Source organism: Notamacropus eugenii, chromosome 1, assembly GCF_028372415.1.
Source record: "Notamacropus eugenii isolate mMacEug1 chromosome 1, mMacEug1.pri_v2, whole genome shotgun sequence".
Taxonomy (NCBI): Eukaryota; Metazoa; Chordata; class Mammalia; order Diprotodontia; family Macropodidae; genus Notamacropus; species Notamacropus eugenii.
In genome coordinates, this window is record NC_092872.1 from 368,727,411 (window position 1) to 368,746,495 (window position 19,085).

At 42.9% G+C, this 19,085-nt stretch overlaps 1 protein-coding gene and 1 pseudogene across 4 annotated transcripts in view; both read left to right on the plus strand.

The window, feature by feature from the left end:
- LOC140518407 (protocadherin gamma-C4) overlaps window positions 1-19,085 on the plus strand; it is a 204,745-nt gene that overhangs the window by 26,620 nt on the left and 159,040 nt on the right. Inside the window, exon 1 of one of the 4 annotated variants that reach the window (XM_072630556.1) lies at window positions 928-3,452. The exons of 1 other annotated variant lie outside the window; for it this stretch is intronic. In XM_072630556.1, the coding sequence (XP_072486657.1) occupies window positions 1,023-3,452 (2,430 nt within the window). In that variant the 5' untranslated portion in view covers window positions 928-1,022. Of the gene's footprint in view, window positions 1-927; window positions 3,453-10,457; window positions 13,274-15,414; window positions 18,720-19,085 lie in introns of those variants that run through there. 2 more of the 4 variants (XM_072630557.1, XM_072630554.1) reach the window with 2 other exon arrangements.
- On the plus strand, window positions 3,477-8,136 carry LOC140518414 (protocadherin gamma-A2 pseudogene; annotated as a pseudogene).

Here is a 19,085-nt window from a genome sequence, read left to right on the forward strand (position 1 = left end):
AATAAGTGCACGCCTAGGCATGTGAGTAAATATGCACAGATAAATTAAAACTAAAAGGGTCAATGTATTTACTGTTTTATGGTCTGAAAGGTACATAACAAACAGAAGATAATCTTTTCTATGCTATAAAATCTACGCAACATTATAATCTGTGTGAGTTATGATTTGTGTAGCTTGAGTAACTGAAGGTAAGTGTTACAAAACCTGACAATAAACACATTCTAAAGACTGACATTTTAACACCATTGGCCAAACTGGAATTGTACAAGATTAATTAAAAGGTCTCAAACAACATTATATCTATGATCCTTTGAGGCTATGATCTATGGTAACTCCAACTATAGGACTTCAATTTCTTTTTTCTTTTTTTTAACATTGATTTTTCTCCAATCACATGTAAAAACAATTTCTAACATTCTTTTTTAAGAACTTTTCTGAGTTGTAAATTTTCTCACTCCTCTTTTTCTTCTTTATTGAGAAGGCTAGTAATTTAATATAAATTACACATGTACAGTCATGCAACGCTCATTTCCATGTTAGTCACGTTGTGGGGTGGGCGTGGTTTAGGAGTGGGAAGAGACAAGAAAAAAACACAAGAAAACCAAAGGAAAAATGTATTTTGATCTGCGTTCAGATGCCATAAGTTCCTTCTCTGGCGATGGACAGCATTTTTCATCATAAATCCCTCAGATTCAATTTCTTTCTTATTGACGATTCGTACGTTGAACCAGTTCAAAAGTTCTGTGGCAGAACAAGTGCAATAATTGATTTAGCCTCTGGGCGCCGCTGTCCACCAATCGGAAAGAGAAATTCAGGAAGAGGAACAGCCTATCTTTCCCGGTGCTAGTGCACAAAGCTGTTGCAGACCAAACCTACACCCTCCAGGAGGTACAGAAAGTAAGCCCCCTAACCCTACATATTTCAGACTTAGGTTCTGGTCATATACTACAGGGAGAAACAGAGCATCCAAGTGCTAACCCAAACTCGGCTGCAGAATAAGGGGAACATTTCAGAAGGAAATAATGGTCGGTGAGCAAAAACACAGAGACTGCATGCGGCGACTCCTATTTTGTTCTCTTCTGGGGACTCTGTGGCAGATCAGCGCTGCCCAGATTCGCTACTCGGTTCCCGAGGAGATGGAAAAGGGATCTTTTGTGGGCGACATCGCGAAGGACTTGGGACTGGAGCCGAGGGAACTGTCAGAACGAGGGGTTCGCATTGTGTCCAGAGGTAAGAAGCAACATTTCTCTCTCAATGTCAGAAGCGGCAGTTTAGTCATCGCGCACAGAATAGACAGGGAAGAACTTTGTGCACAGAGCCCCCAGTGCCTTCTCTATTTTAATGTTCTGGTTGAAGATAAACTGAAAATCTATTCAGTGGAGGTGGAAATCATAGACATTAATGACAATGCCCCTCGGTTTTTAGCAGAGGAGCTAGAACTAAAAATTAGTGAAACCACATCTCCGGGAACCCAGCATCTCCTGGAAAGCGCATATGATCCAGATGTGGGAGTGAATTCTCTCCAGAGCTATGAGCTGAGCCCCAATCACCACTTCTCCCTGAGAGTACAAAGTAGAGCTGGAGGAGTCAAGTACCCAGAACTGGTACTAGAGAGGGCCTTGGACCGGGAGGAGGAGCCTGTTCATCACCTTATGCTCACAGGCTGGGATGGAGGAGAACCAGTCCGTTCTGGAACTGCGAGAATCCGAGTGACTGTCCTGGATGTAAATGACAATGCCCCAGTGTTTACTCAGCCTGTGTATACTGTCAGTGTTCCCGAGAATGTGCCACAAGGGACAGTTTTGCTCACAGTGAATGCCACTGATGCAGATGAAGGAATCAATTCTCAGGTGAGATACTTTCAAGTGAAAATACCTGGGAAAACCTCCCAAATATTCCAACTGAATTCTGTGACTGGAGAATTATCAACCATACTGAATCTAGATTATGAAGATGTGGAATGCCATGAAATGGAAGCAGAGGCTCAGGATGGCCTTGGCCTCAGAAGCAGAGCTAAAATTCACATCGCAGTTCTAGATGTGAATGACAATGTCCCAGAAGTGACTGTCACCTCTGTTACCAACTCAGTTCCTGAAAATGCTCACCCTGGGACTGTAATTGCCCTGTTCCAGGTACATGATCGAGACTGTGGTGAAAATGGCAGAGTTCTGTGTTCCATCCTAGGTGATCTGCCTTTTAAATTAGAAAAGAAAGTGGACAACTACCATTCACTGGTGACTGACAGGGCTCTGGACAGGGAGCAGGTGTCTGAGTACAACATCACAGTGAGAGCAGTAGACTTTGGGAGCCCAGCTCTGTCTACAGACACTCACATCCTCTTGCATGTGGCAGACATCAATGACAACCCACCCACTTTCAGTCAGGCAGCCTACTCTGCCTACATCCTAGAGAACAACCCCAGAGGAGCTTCCATCTATTCCTTGACTGCCCATGACCCAGACAGTGAGCAGAATGCCTTAGTCACCTACTCCATCATGGACAGCACCCTGCCCTCAGAGGCACCACCACTGTCATCCATTGTCTCCATCAACTCAGAGACTGGTGTCCTCTATGCTCTCTGCTCCTTCGACAATGAACAGTTCCGGGAATTTCAGCTGATGGTGACAGCCAGGGACTCAGGGGACCCTCCTCTCAGCACCAATGTTTCCCTGACTCTGTTCATCCTGGATCAGAATGACAATGCCCCAGAAATCCTGTACCCAGCCTTCCCCACGGATGGCTCCAGTGGAGTGGAGCTGGCCCCACGCTCTGCAGAGCCAGGCTATCTGGTGACCAAGGTGGTGGCAGTGGATGCAGATTCTGGCCAGAATGCGTGGCTGTCCTATCGCCTGCTCAAGGCCACAGAGCCTGGACTCTTCTCCATGGGCCTGCACTCAGGGGAGATCAGGACTGTCCGCACATTCCTGGACAAAGATGCCCTCAAGCAGAATCTCATCGTGGCAGTGACAGACAATGGGGAGCCCCCTCTCTCTGCCACTGTCAGTGTCACCGTGGCACTGGCTGACAGCATCCCCGACATCCTCTCAGATCTCAGCAGCCAGGCCTTCCCTGATCCCCAGGATGACTCTCTCCTCACCTTTTACCTGGTCGTAGCTGTGGCTGTGGTTTCCTGCTTGTTCTTTGCCTTCATTGTCCTTCTGCTGGCTCTCAGGCTGAGAAGGTGGTGGCTGCTGCAAGTTGCCCAGTCTGCAGGTGACCAAGTTGGGGGAGTTCCCTCCTCCCAGTTTTTGGGAATAGATGGAGTGAGAGCTTTCCTTCAGACCTATTCCCATGAGGTTTCTCTCACCACGGATTCTCGGAAGAGTCAGTTAATCTTTCCTCAGCCCAACTATGCAGACACCTTGATAAGTCAACAGAGCTGTGAGCAAAAGGAGCCTCCACTACCTATTCAATCTTTACTTCAAGGAAAAGATGAACAAGGATTTTTCCAGGTAAACTTTATTCTGTAGAGTAGAGTTACAAATTAATTTTCTGTGAATCATGTTATTATTTTTTTTCTTTACTGTTCACTAGAAAGGTCTATTGAGTTTTCTAGCTATTCTGGTTATGAATTTATGGTCTTAGAAAAATTTACCTCCAGCAACAGTAATATTAGCATCCTACAATGTAGAATTTGAAGATGCTGTGGAGATCTTCGAGACAATATTCCAAATTTTAAGGAATGGAAACTAATGCCCATAACGGTCAAATAATTAACCGAAGGTCATAGAAGTAATAAAGTGAGTAAGCTCTGCTTTACAAATAGCTCCATGAAGCTCAGATCCATAGCCTATTTTGTGACTAAAATCTGAATGGGTTGTAGATTCAGATAGCCAAGCTCTCCCTTGAATTTTTACATGCTTATTCATATGTTCAAAAACATATATACGTGTGTTCATATACGAATATATACAATTCATACATATGTGTATATATGCATATATATGCTGCTAGAATGGGTTTTCCAATCACTACTGGTTTAAAGGTTTGTTGTAGTAGCTAAAATATGAAGACCTGAAATTTCCACATATTTAAAATGGATGGAATGAGTGGATTGTCTTATCCTTCTACATTTTTCCTCTGGATTTTGAGGTGTGTAGTATGGCTGCATTTCCTGTATATGTTTGTTGGATGAGAGGGAAGCATAAGAAGTAAAGTTAAGCTCTTTTATTCTCCTTAATAGTATTTTGAGTACAATCTTTCCTGTTAATGCTTTATAAATATCTATTTGTCAGTATTGACATGTCTAAATGTCAGTATTAAATATTGATTTAGGAGATTTTCGTGGTTGAACGTTGAGTTTTTGTTCACAAGCATATTTTACTTCTGATTAACTTTATTTGAAGGTTTTTTGACTCCTTGAGTTCAAGAATAAGTTATTTTTCAGTAGGAACTGGACATTTAAGCAATAATTCAATACATTTTTCAAGCCTTACACTTTTTTCAACGGTCAATAAGCCTACTTTCATATGATGATAATGTAGTTCTATTTCTGCTCTTTGAGGACCAGTATAGATAAAAATGAAAGAATTCATTTCCTCATTTCTTACAATTTCAGATCTTTGAAGTACCGAAGAAAATTTCCACGTTCAATTGCTTTTGTCATAATAGTCGATATGCTTTTGATTTCTTTCTCATGTGTAAAAAAAATTACATTTCAATTTTTCATCTTGACACGGAAGAACAAAAGTTGCTTTTAATTATTTGTGGGCATCAGAAACTTCATACGCCAAAGGGGTTAGAGTCAATGGATAATAATAAGGTTACAGTCATCATGTTTTGCCTTATTTTGTTTGGGAGAACATCAAATAATGGTAGCAATTAACTTTAGCTGTGCGACCTCTATAAAACTCTAAGTCCACAATTATAGAATATATCCAATGCCTGATTGTATTAAGAAAGTTAATAAATAATTCAAAAGTTAGTAATCTATTTCATGGATAAATTAGTAGCATGTCAAAATGTAGCCTGAAAAATAGATAATATGCACAGACGGACCAAGAAATAAGTGAACATATAGATAAATACACTGAAATAAAGAGTGTCAATCTGTTTACTATTTTATGGTCTGAAGGGTACAGAATGACCAGAAAACAATCCTTCCTATTCTATAAACCCATACAATACTAGAATCTTATAATTTGTTTAGCCTGAGTAATGGAAGTTGAAGCTTACAGAATCTGAAAATAAGAGCATTCTAAAGGCTGACTTTTTAAAAAACATAGTTTAACAGTATTGACCTAAATGAATGTGTACAAGATTATCTGGAAGGTTCCAACTACCAATAAACCAGTGATTCTATGAAGCTGTTATCTCAGACAACTCCGACGTGTTCACTTCCATTTTTTTTCATAATGACATTTCAGAAGTTATGCCACTCTAAGTATTGAGTGTCTCAGAAAGCGTGCAATAATCGATTTAGCCTCTGGCCGCCGCTGTCCACCAATCACCAAGAGAAATTACGAGAGAGGACAAGCCTAATCTTTCCGGGTTCGGGGGCACAAAGCTCTGGGATACCGAACACACTTGCTTCAGGATTGCCAGAAAGTAAATCTTCTAATCCTAAACACTGCAAGCTTACCTTCTGGACACATACTACACGGGCAAACAGAGAATCCAAGAGCTAACCCAGACTCGGATACAGAATAAGGAGAACATTTTTAAAGAAAACAATGGCCGCTGAGCAAAACGGTAGAGGCTGCATACGGCAATTCCTGTTTTGTTTTCTCCTGGGGACGCTGTGGGAGATCAGCGCTGCCCAGATACGCTACTCGGTTCCCGAGGAGATGGAAAAGGGATCTTTTGTGGGTGACATCTCCAAGGACTTGGGACTGGAGCCGAGGGAACTGTCAGAACGAGGGGTTCGCATTGTGTCCAAAGGTAAGAAAGCTCATTTCTCTCTCAATGTCAGAAGCGGCAGTTTAGTCATCGCGGACAGAATAGACAGGGAAGACCTCTGTGCCCAGAGCGTCCTGTGTCTGCTGAATTTTAATGTTCTTGTTGAGGATAAGCTGAAAATCTATTCAGTGGAGGTGGAAATCACCGACATTAATGATAACGCCCCTCGCTTTTTAGCAGAGGAGTTAGAACTAAAAATCAGTGAAACCACATCTCCGGGATCCCAGCACCTAGTGGAAAGTGCATATGATCCAGATATGGGAGTGAATTCTCTCCAGGGCTATGAGCTGAGTCCCAATCATCACTTCTCTCTGAGAGTGCAAAGTGGAGATGATGGGGTGAAGTATCCGGAGCTGGTACTAGAGCAGGCCCTGGATCGAGAGAAGGAATCTAATTTCCATCTCGTGCTCACAGCCTGGGATGGAGGAGAACCAGTCCGTTCTGGCACTGCTAGAATCCGAGTGACGGTCCTGGATGCCAATGATAATGCCCCAGTGTTTACACAGTCCGTGTATACTGTCTGTGTTCCTGAGAATGTGCCCCAGGGAACAATGCTGCTCACAGTGAATGCCACTGATGCAGATGAAGGAATCAATTCTCAGGTGAGATACTTTCAAGTGAAAATACTTGGGAAAATCTTCCAAATATTCCAACTGAATTCTGTGACTGGAGAATTATCAACCTTACAAACTCTAGATTATAAAGAGGCAAAATTCTACATAATGGAAGTAGAGGCTAAAGATGGCCTTGGTCTCAAGGGTAGAGCTAAAATTCTTGTCACAGTTCTAGATGTGAATGACAATGTGCCAGAAGTGACTGTCACCTCTGTCACCAACTCAATCCCTGAAAATGCTCCACCTAGGACTGTAATTGCTCTTTTCTATGTCCATGATCAAGACTCTGGTGAAAATGGTCGAGTCCTGTGTTCCATCCTAGGTGATCTGCCTTTTAAATTAGAAAAGAAAGTGGACAACTACCATTCACTGGTGACTGACAGGGCTCTGGACAGGGAGCAGGTATCTGAGTACAACATCACAGTGAGAGCAGTAGACTTTGGGAGCCCAGCTCTGTCTACAGACACTCACATCCTCTTGCATGTGGCAGACATCAATGACAACCCACCCACTTTCAGTCAGGCAGCCTACTCTGCCTACATCCTAGAGAACAACCCCAGAGGAGCTTCCATCTATTCCTTGACTGCCCATGACCCAGACAGTGAGCAGAATGCCTTAGTCACCTACTCCATCATGGACAGCACCCTGCCCTCAGAGGCACCACCACTGTCATCCATTGTCTCCATCAACTCAGAGACTGGTGTCCTCTATGCTCTCTGCTCCTTCGACTATGAACAGTTCCGGGAATTTCAGCTGATGGTGACAGCCAGGGACTCTGGGGACCCTCCTCTCAGCACCAATGTTTCCCTAACTCTATTCATCCTGGATCAGAATGACAATGCCCCAGAAATCCTGTACCCAGCCTTCCCCACGGATGGCTCCAGTGGAGTGGAGCTGGCCCCACGCTCTGCAGAGCCAGGCTATCTGGTGACCAAGGTGGTGGCAGTGGATGCAGATTCTGGCCAGAATGCGTGGCTGTCCTATCGCCTGCTCAAGGCCACAGAGCCTGGACTCTTCTCCATGGGCCTGCATTCAGGGGAGATCAGGACTGTCCGCACATTCCTGGACAAAGATGCCCTCAAGCAGAATCTCATCGTGGCAGTGACAGACAATGGGGAGCCCCCTCTCTCTGCCACTGTCAGTGTCACCGTGGCACTGGCTGACAGCATCCCCGACATCCTCTCAGATCTCAGCAGCCAGGCCTTCCCTGATCCCCAGGATGACTCTCTCCTCACCTTTTACCTGGTCGTAGCTGTGGCTGTGGTTTCCTGCTTGTTCTTTGCCTTCATTGTCCTTCTGCTGGCTCTCAGGCTGAGAAGGTGGTGGCTGCTGCAGGTTGCCCAGTCTGCAGGTGACCATGTCAGGGGAGTTCCCTCCTCCCAGTTTTTGGGAATAGATGGAGTGAGAGCTTTCCTTCAGACCTATTCCCATGAGGTTCCTCTCACCACGGATTCTCGGAAGTCAGTTGATCTTTCCTCAGCCCAACTATGCAGACACCTTGATAAGTCAATAGAGCTGTGAGCAAAAGGAGTGTCCACTACCTACTCAGTCTTTACTTCAAGGAAAAGATGAACAAGTGTTTTTCCAGGTCAACTTTACTGTGTAGAATAGAGTTACAAATTAATTTTCAGCGATTCATGTCGTTACTCTTTTTGTCTCTACTGCATTTTCTAGTCATTCTGGCTATCACTGTATCCTCTGAGAATAGCTCAACACCAGTAATACTTTTATTAAGTTTAATAAGACCACGTAGAACTTGAAGGTATTGTGGACGTCATCCAGTCAAACCCAAGGCATGAAAACTCAAACCCAGAAAGCTTAAACTATTTTCCCAGGGTCACATCTCTTGGCTCTCTTTTTAACACTTGCTCCACTAGCCTCACATCTATGACCCTCTTTGAGATTTAACATTTGTTACTTTACCGACTCACTCTCTTAAACACCCAGTGATTTTTAAAACTGTATTGTGTATATTTATATACATTCACATTACATATTTGTCTATATGTATACATAGATGAAGGAAGCTGCTGCTACTGAAATGAGTCTTCAAAGGGATACATAGTGGAAATCTTTGTTGTAATAGCTGAAATATATTGACATATAGCCTCCAGTTCTTTAGAGAAGGTGAAATATGTGAATTATCTTGTCCTTTTGTGTTTCTACAAGTTCTTGCTGGATGTTGGGATATGTGTAGTATGACTTGATTTCATGCATTGGTACAACGTACAGCAAGTACAGTCACACTCATTCTCTTTCATTTAATTTTCAATATGCACTTTCCTCTTAAAACTTTCTAAATATCCATCTTACTAACTGTTAACTTGGGAGATTTGTGTTTGTGAAGTTACAGTTATTGTGTACTGCCCTAATTCAGTTCTGATCTCATCAGCCCACGAAGAGTTTATTCTCCTGTGAGCAGGAATTGGACATTTAAGTAATAATATCATACATTTTCATATCTTACACATTCTCAGGAGGCCATCACTATATTCCATGAGATAGGTTGTGTTTCTATTTCTGCCATGTGAGGACCAGCCTAGATAGATATGAAAAGATTCATTCTCTTATTTCCTTAGAAATATCAGGTCTTTTAAGTACTGAAGAACATTTCCATGTTCAATTGTTTTGACATGATAGTCAGTATTGCTTTTGTTTTTTCTCATTTCTAAAAAATAATTATCTTCCAATTTTGTCAACTTGACATGGAAGAATATAGGTTACATTAAAGAGTTTGGTGACATCAGGAACTTCATACTCCAATGGGTTAGACATAATTCCAAGATTACAGTCATCATATCTTGTAGGATTTTCTTTGAAACAACATTGAAAAATGGAATAACTAACTTGAGTAGTGTGACCTCTATTGAACTGTAAAGCTACAATGATAAAATATATTCAATCTCTGATTGGACATTAAAAAGTTAACACAGATTCCAAAAATTAACAATTTATTATCATAGACAAATTAGTATCATGTCAAAATGTAGCCTGAAGAATATATGAGGGAGGGAGAGAGAGAGAGGAAGAGGGAGAGGGGGAGGGGGAGAGAAAGAGAGAGAGAGAGAGAGAGAGAGAGAGAGAGAGAAAGAGAGAGGAGGTTGAGAAAGGTGCTTATGGAAAGATATATGGACAAATATACACAGATACAATGAAATTAAGAAATATGTCAATAAATTTACTTTTTGGTGGTCTGAAAAGCAAATAATGAACCAAAAATAATCTTTCCTTTCTATAAAATGTATACAAAATTTTAATCTGTGTGTGTATTAATTTGCTTTGCCTGAGTAACTGAAGGTAAAGGTTACAACACCTGACAATAAAAAACATTCTAAACATTGATATTTTTCAATGACATTTTAACACTATTGACCAAAATGGAATTGTACAACTTTGCCTAGGAGATCTCAACCAACATTAACCTTACAATCCTATGAAACTATGATCTGCAGCAGGGGTAGAGAACTCACAGCCTTGAGGCCCCATGTGGCCTTCTAGGTGCGGAAATAGGTCCCTTTCACTGAATTCAAACTTAACAGAACAAATCCCTTTGAAGAAAAGATTTGTTCTGTAATACTTGGATTCAGTGAGAGGGTCACACACAAGGACCTAAAAGACCACATATATGGCATCAAGGTCACCCTGGTCGAAGGTAACTCAGCTTGGTGACTTCAATTTCTTTTTTTATTTAATATTGTCTTTTCTCCAATTACGTATAAAAACAATTACTAACATTCATTTTTTAATTTTATTGAGTTACAGATTCTATCCATTACTCCCCTTGTCCTCCTCATTCAGAAAGTAAGCAATATAATATAAGTTATACGTATCCCCATGTAAAAGTATTTTCATGTTAGTCACATTTCAGGGGATGGGGGGAAAGGGGGAGGGGAATTTGGAAAAAAGTAAGTAAAAGAAAGAAAATAAAAGATTCACTTTGTTCTGCATTCAGACTCCATCAGTTCCTTCACTGAATATGAATACCATTTTTCATCTCAAATCCCTCAGATTGAATTTCCTTCTTAATGACATTTCATACATTTTACCGGTCTAAACAGTCACAGATCGAATGTAATAGTTGACTTAGCCTCTGGGCGCCGCTGTCCAATCACCAAGAGAAATTCAATGAGGAGAAGCCTAATCTCTCCGGGTGCTGGGGACACAAAGCTCTGGGAAACAGAACACACACATCAGGACTGAGAGAAAGTAAGTCCTCTAATCCTAAACGCTCCAGGCTTACGTTCTGGACACATACTACAGGGGGCAACAGAGAATCCAAGAGCTAACCCAGACTCGGATACAGAATAAGGAGAACATTTTTAAAGAAAACAATGGCCGCTGAGCAAAACGGTAGAGGCTGCATACGGCAATTCCTGTTTTGTTTTCTCCTGGGGACGCTGTGGGAGATCAGCGCTGCCCAGATACGCTACTCGCTTCCCGAGGAGATGGAAAAGGGATCTTTTGTGGGCGACATCGCTAAGGACTTGGGACTGGAGCCGAGGGAACTGTCAGAACGAGGGGTTCGCATTGTGTCCAAAGGTAAGAAAGCTCATTTCGCTCTCAATGTCAGAAGCGGCAGTTTAGTCATCGCGGACAGAATAGACAGGGAAGAGCTCTGTGCCCAGAGCGCCCTGTGTCTGCTGAATTTTAATGTTCTTGTTGAGGATAAACTGAAAATCTATTCAGTGGAGGTGGAAATCACCGACATTAATGATAACGCCCCTCGGTTTTTAGCAGAGGAGTTAGAACTAAAAATCAGTGAAACCACATCTCCGGGATCCCAGCACCTACTGGAAAGTGCATATGATCGAGATGTGGGAATGAATTCTCTCCAGAGCTATGAGCTGAGCCCCAATCCTCTCTTCTCCCTGAGAGTGCAAAGTCGAGCTGATAAGGCCAAACACCCGGAGTTGGTGGTAGAGCGAGCCCTTGATAGAGAGGAGGAGCCTGTTCACCTCCTTATGCTCACAGCCTACGATGGAGGAGAACCAGTCCGTTCCGGCACTACTAGAATCCGAGTGACGGTCCTGGATGCCAATGACAATGCCCCAGTGTTTACGCAACCTGTGTATACTGTCAATGCTCCTGAGAATGTGCCCCAGGGGACAGTGCTGCTCACAGTGAATGCCACTGATGCAGATGAAGGAATCAATTCTCAGGTGAGATACTTTCAAGTAAAAGTACCTGGGGAGACCTCCCAAATGTTCCAACTGAATTCTGTGACTGGAGAATTATCAACCTTACTAAATCTAGATTATGAAGATGTGGAATGCCATGAAATGGAAGCAGAGGCTCAGGATGGCCTTGGCCTCAGAAGCAGAGCTAAAATTCACATCACAGTTCTAGACGTGAATGACAATGCCCCAGAAGTGACTGTCACCTCTGTCACCAACTCAATCCCTGAAAATACTCCCCCTGGGACTGTAATTGCTCTTTTCTATGTGCATGATAGAGACACTGGTGAAAATGGTCGAGTCCTGTGTTCCATCCCAGGTGATCTGCCTTTTAAATTAGAAAAGAAAGTGGACAACTACCATTCACTGGTGACTGACAGGGCTCTGGACAGGGAGCAGGTATCTGAGTACAACATCACAGTGAGAGCAGTAGACTTTGGGAGCCCAGCTCTGTCTACAGACACTCACATCCTCTTGCATGTGGCAGACATCAATGACAACCCACCCACTTTCAGTCAGGCAGCCTACTCTGCCTACATCCTAGAGAACAACCCCAGAGGAGCTTCCATCTATTCCTTGACTGCCCATGACCCAGACAGTGAGCAGAATGCCTTAGTCACCTACTCCATCATGGACAGCACCCTGCCCTCAGAGGCACCACCACTGTCATCCATTGTCTCCATCAACTCAGAGACTGGTGTCCTCTATGCTCTCTGCTCTTTTGACTATGAACAGTTCCGGGAATTTCAGCTGATGGTGACAGCCAGGGACTCAGGGGACCCTCCTCTCAGCACCAATGTTTTCCTGACTCTGTTCATCCTGGATCAGAATGACAACGCCCCAGAAATCCTGTACCCAGCCTTCCCCACGGATGGCTCCAGTGGAGTGGAGCTGGCCCCACGCTCTGCAGAGCCAGGCTATCTGGTGACCAAGGTGGTGGCAGTGGATGCAGATTCTGGCCAGAATGCGTGGCTGTCCTACCGCCTGCTCAAGGCCACAGAGCCTGGACTCTTCTCCATGGGCCTGCACTCAGGGGAGATCAGGACTGTCCGCACATTCCTGGACAAAGATGCCCTCAAGCAGAATCTCATCGTGGCAGTGACAGACAATGGGGAGCCCCCTCTCTCTGCCACTGTCACTGTCACTGTGGCACTGGCTGACAGCATCCCCGACATCCTCTCAGATCTCAGCAGCCAGGCCTTCCCTGATCCCCAGGATGACTCTCTCCTCACCTTTTACCTGGTCATAGCTGTGGCTGTGGTTTCCTGCTTGTTCTTTGCCTTCATTGTCCTTCTGCTGGCTCTCAGGCTGAGAAGGTGGTGGCTGCTGCAAGTTGTCCAGTCTTCAGATGACCATGTCAGGGGAGTCCCTTCCTCCCAGTTTTTGGGAATAGATGGAGTGAGAGCTTTCCTTCAGACCTATTCCCATGAGGTTTCTCTCACCACGGATTCTCGGAAGAGTCAGTTAATCTTTCCTCAGCCCAACTATGCAGACACCTTGATAAGTCAGCAGAGCTGTGAGCAAAAGGAGCCTCCACTACCTACTCAGTCTTTACTTCAAGGAAACGATGAACAAGCATTTCTTCAGGTAAACTTCATTCAGTGGAATAGAATTGTAAATTAATTTTCAGTGACATGTCATTACTGTTTTGTCTCTATTATTCACTAGAGAAGTCTATTGCATTTTCTAGTTGTTCTGTGTATGTTTTTATGGCCTTAGAAGAATTTAATTCCAGGAAAACTATTATTAAAATCATAAAACATATAACTTGAGTATACTATGAAGATCATCTCGACAGCACTCCATATTTTAAGGAATGAAAACTAATAATCTGAAAAGGCGAATAGTTCATTCAAGGTCATAGTAATGACTAAGGAGAGTTAACTGTCCTTTAACAATTGCTCCCCTGAGCTCACATCGCTAAACCTTTTTGTGATTAAAATTTTACTGGATTACAGATTTTGATTGTCCAGTTCCCTTGAATTTTTACATATTTATGCGTATGTACACACAACATACAAACATATGAATCTGCTACTAATCTGCGTTTTCAAATCTATAAAGTCTAAATTGGGGTAGGGAATATGTGACCTTGAAGGCACATGTCACCCTCTAGGTCCTCAAGTGTGACCCTTTGACTGAATCTAAGCTTCACAGAAGAAAAGGATTTATTCTGTATAACATGGATACAGTCAAAAGATGGAACCCAAAGACCTAAGGGCGATATGTTGCCTTGAGGCCCCAGGTTCCCTGGTCTAAATGTTTGTTGTAGAACGTTAAATATAAAAACATAAAACTTCCATTTATTTGAAGTAGGTGAAATGAGTGGACTTTTTTTGCCATTTTGCAATTTTAGGTTGTTTTTTTTGTTTTGTTTTGTTTTGTTTTTTGCTGGATTTCGAGGTATATAGTATGACTGGATTCCCTGTGTATGTTTCTTGGATGAGAGAGAGATGCAAGTAGAGCGTCTTTATTCTCTTTCATAATATTTTCAGTATAAACTTTCCTCTTAACTCTTTATAAATGTCTGTGTTACTAAATGTTGACATCCAGTTCTTGTACGCAGGTCTAATTTAGTTGTAAGTTAAATGATTTGAAGGTTTTGTGGCTCCTTGAGCCCATGAATAGGTTATTTTTCTTTAGCAGTAACTGGACATTTACGTAATAACTCAACCTATTTTCATGTCTCACACTTTCTCAAAGGACCATCACTCTTATCTCTTGGGATGACTTGTATTTCTATTTTTACCATCTGAGGGTCAGTCTAGGTAAATATGAAGAGGTTTATTAGATCACTTTCTTTATGGTATGAAACTTTCACCCCAGAAGCTCTCAAAGATCATCAACTAAAAGAAATATCAAATCTTTGAAATATTGAAGAACATTTCCCTGATCAAGTGCTTTGTCATGATAGTCAATATAGCTTTTTATTTCTTAAAACAATATTACATTTTGTCAACTCTACTCTTGAGAACACAGGTTACTCTAAATTGTAGCACCATGACTTTCCTCCTTTAGTTTGTTATAATTTCTCTGGGAACATTGTTTAAGCTCAGCTGCAGTGCAGTAGAAGGCTCAGACAATGACGTAAGCAACATACTGAAGGTCTGGTAACAACCAAAACAGATTCTAACTCAACAAGAACAACAACACCAGTAACAATAGCAGGCATTTTATATAAGGGCATTGAGGTTTGCAAAGTGCTTCATAGCTATCATCTCATTGGAGACTCACAAATAATTGGTTGTAGCCAATTATTATTTGTGATCTATTTTCATCACTACATTTTTCACATGGCTGCATTAGGTTGTTTGGGAGAACATTTAAGAATATAGGAACTAACTTCAGTGATGCTAACTATATTGAACTTCAAGACTCCAATCATATACAATTATATAATTTATTTAATTTGTGATATAATTACTTATCAAATATAAATGAAACTTAATGTGTAAATAATACATTTGGGTTGTTGCTGCTGCTGTTGCTTGCTGTTTATCTTTCTCAAAGAGGAACATGACATCAGGGAGGTGATGCCACGACATGCAAGTGAATTGGATTTAAGTGGGGGAGGGCTGTGCAAGGTCACCAGCCTTATTTTCTCCTTCAGATCCATCTGGCTCCACAGGCCAGATATAAATCAAGACAATTAGAGATGGCTCAGGATGCACTACGGACCTTGGCCTTTTCTAGCTAAGGTCTTCAAGAGGTCTCAGTTTGATTGAGGAAAAGATCATTCAATGATTAAGCCTTTATAAGAACTGAGGCAAAGAATGGCCTCTTAAAAAATACATCTGAGAGGGAAGACACTTAGGATTTCTGGTCAAAACAGAAACAATTATTATTTAAATTCGTTCTGAGCCAATCAGGGCTGAAACAACTAGGGCTAGGCATGAGATATACTGCCTTGCTCTCCTGGATTAGCCAATATTCAGGAAGGCATACAGACAAATGTGGGTATTGGTAGATTTGTGAATAAACATTCACACATACGTTGAGGTGAAGAGAAGCAATATATTTACTGTTCCATGAACAGAAAAGGAGCACAATGAACAAAAAGAGTCTTTATATTCTAAAGAACATTTACTAAGTCATCATAACCTATATGAGTTATAATTTATTTAACCAAATAGGTAATGAAGATAACAGTAATAGAACCTGACAATTATAACTTTATAAAAATTTATAGTAAAGGATTATATCCCTACCAACTGTAATTCTTTATGTAATCCTGTAAAACTAAGATTCAACATACTTCCAACCCTATAACTTTAATAATTTCTTTTCTTATAACGACAATGCACATAGTACACCATTCTGAACATTGTTTCTTAGAAGGAGGTGCAATAATTGATTTAAACTCTGGGCGCCGCTGTTCACCAATCAGGAAGAGAAACGCCTGGAGAGAGCTAGCACAATTCTCCCAGGTCCTAGTGCACAAAACTCTGCAAGACCTAACACACACGCGCGCTTCAGGGTACGGAGAAACGCAGCCCCCTAACCCTGCATGCTCCAGATTTAGACTCTGGACACGGATCACCAAGAAAATAGAGGAGCCACGAGCTAACCACAGGCAGCGAGGAGTATATTTAGAAGAGAAGCAATGATCACTGGCCAAAAGCACAGAGATGGCAGAAGGCGAATCCTGCTTTGTTCTCTCCTGGGGCTGCTGTGGGAGACCGTGGCTGCCCAAATCCGGTACTCGATTCCCGAGGAAATGGAGAAGGGTTCTTTTGTGGGCAACATCGCCAAGGACTTGGGACTGGAACCGAGGGAATTGTCTGAGCGCGGGACCCGCATTGTCTCCAGAGGTAAGAAGCTGCATTTCGCTCTCAATGTCAGAAGCGGCAGCTTAGTCACCGCGGACAGAATAGACAGGGAAGAGCTCTGTGCCCAGAGCGCCCAGTGCCTGCTGAATTTTAATGTTCTGGTTGAGGATAAATTGAAAATTTATTCCGTGCAAGTGGAAATAACCGACATTAATGATAACGCCCCTCGCTTTCGGGAAGAGGAGCTAGAACTAAAAATCAGTGAAACCACGTCTCCAGGAACCCACTTTATTCTAGAAAGTGCTTACGACCCGGATGTGGGAGAGAATTCCCTTCAGGATTATAAACTGAGCTCCAACGAGCATTTCTCTCTGCTTCTGCAAAGTGGAATTGACGCGATCAAGTACCCAGAACTGGTACTGGAGAGATCACTGGATCGGGAGGAGGAGCCTACCCTCCACATAGTCCTCTCAGCCTGGGATGGAGGAGAGCCAGTCCTCTCTGGAACTGTTCGAATTCGAGTAACTGTCCTGGATGTAAATGACAATGCCCCGGTGTTTACTCAGCCTGTTTATGCTGTGAATGTTCCTGAGAATGTACCCCAGGGGACAGTGTTGCTCACAGTGAATGCCACTGATGCAGATGAAGGAAGCAACTCTCAGGTAAGATACTTTCTAGTGAAAATTCCTGGGAAAACTTCACGAATATTCCAAATGAATTCTGTGACTGGAGAATTATCAACCTTACAAAATCTAGATTATGAAGATACTGAATTCTACAAGATGGAAGCAGAAGCTCAAGATGGTCTTGGTTTCTGGGGCAGAGCCAAAATTCATGTCACAGTTCTAGACGTGAATGACAATGCCCCAGAAGTGACTGTCACCTCTGTCACCAACTCAATCCCTGAGAATGCTCCCCCTGGGACTGTAATTGCTCTGTTTCAAGTACACGATCGAGACTCTGGTGAAAATGGTCGAGTCCTGTGTTCCATTCCAGGTGATCTGCCTTTTAAATTAGAAAAGAAAGTGGACAACTACCATTCACTGGTGACTGACAGGGCTCTGGACAGGGAAAAGGTGTCTGAGTACAACATCACAGTGAGAGCAGTAGACTTTGGGAGCCCAGCTCTGTCTACAGACATTCACATCCTCTTGCATGTGGCAGACATCAATGACAACCCACCCACTTTCAGTCAGGCAGCCTACTCTGCCTACATCCTAGAGAACAACCCCAGAGGAGCTTCCATCTATTCCTTGACTGCCCATGACCCAGACAGTGAGCAGAATGCCTTAGTCACCTACTCCATCATGGACAGCACCCTGCCCTCAGAGGCACCACCACTGTCATCCATTGTCTCCATCAACTCAGAGACTGGTGTCCTCTATGCTCTCTGCTCCTTCGACTATGAACAGTTCAGGGAATTTCAGCTGATGGTGACAGCCAGGGACTCTGGGGACCCTCCTCTCAGTACCAATGTTTCCCTGACTCTGTTCATCCTGGATCAGAATGACAATGCCCCAGAAATCCTGTACCCAGCCTTCCCCACGGATGGCTCCAGTGGAGTGGAGCTGGCCCCACGCTCTGCAGAGCCAGGCTATCTGGTGACCAAGGTGGTGGCAGTGGATGCAGATTCTGGCCAGAATGCGTGGCTGTCCTACCACCTGCTCAAGGCCACAGAGCCTGGGCTCTTTTCCATGGGCCTGCACTCAGGGGAGATCAGGACTGTCCGCACATTCCTGGACAAAGATGTCCTCAAGCAGAATCTCATCGTGGCAGTGACAGACAATGGGGAGCCCCCTCTCTCTGCCACTGTCAGTGTCACCGTGGCACTGGCTGACAGCATCCCCGACATCCTCTCAGATCTCAGCAGCCAGGCCTCTCCTGATCCCCAGGATGACTCTCTCCTCACATTTTACCTGGTCATAGCTGTGGCTGTGGTTTCCTGCTTGTTCTTTGCCTTCATTATCCTTCTGCTGGCTCTCAGACTGAGAAGATGGTGGCTGCTACAAGTTGTCCAGTCTGCAGGTGGCCATGTCAGGGGAGTCCCTTCCTCCCAGTTTTTGGGAATAGATGGAGTGAGAGCTTTCCTTCAGACCTATTCCCATGAGGTTTCTCTCACCACGGATTCTCGGAAGAGTCAGTTGATCTTTCCTCAGCCCAACTATGCAGATACCCTGATAAGTCAGCAGAGCTGTGAGCAAAAGGAGTGTCCACTACCTACTCAGTCTTTACTTCAAGGAAAAGATGAACAAGAATTTTTCCAGGTAAACTTTATTCAGTAAGATAGAATTGTAAATTAATTTTTAATGACTCATGTTATTGCTTTTCTGTCTCTACTGTTCACTAGAAAGGTCTATTGTACATTCTCATTATTCTGGCTATGAATTTATTGTCTTAGAAGAATTTAACTTTAGTAAAATAATATTAACATCATACAATATAGAACTTGTAGGTACCAGACAGATCATCCAGGCAACAATACACATTTTAAGAAATGGAAACAAATACCCAGAAATATCGAGTAATTTACCCAAGATCATAGTAGTGACTAAGCTCCTTTAAAAATTGCTCCACTGAGCTCAGATCCTTAAGCCTTTTGTGATTTAAATTTTAATGCATTACAGATTCAA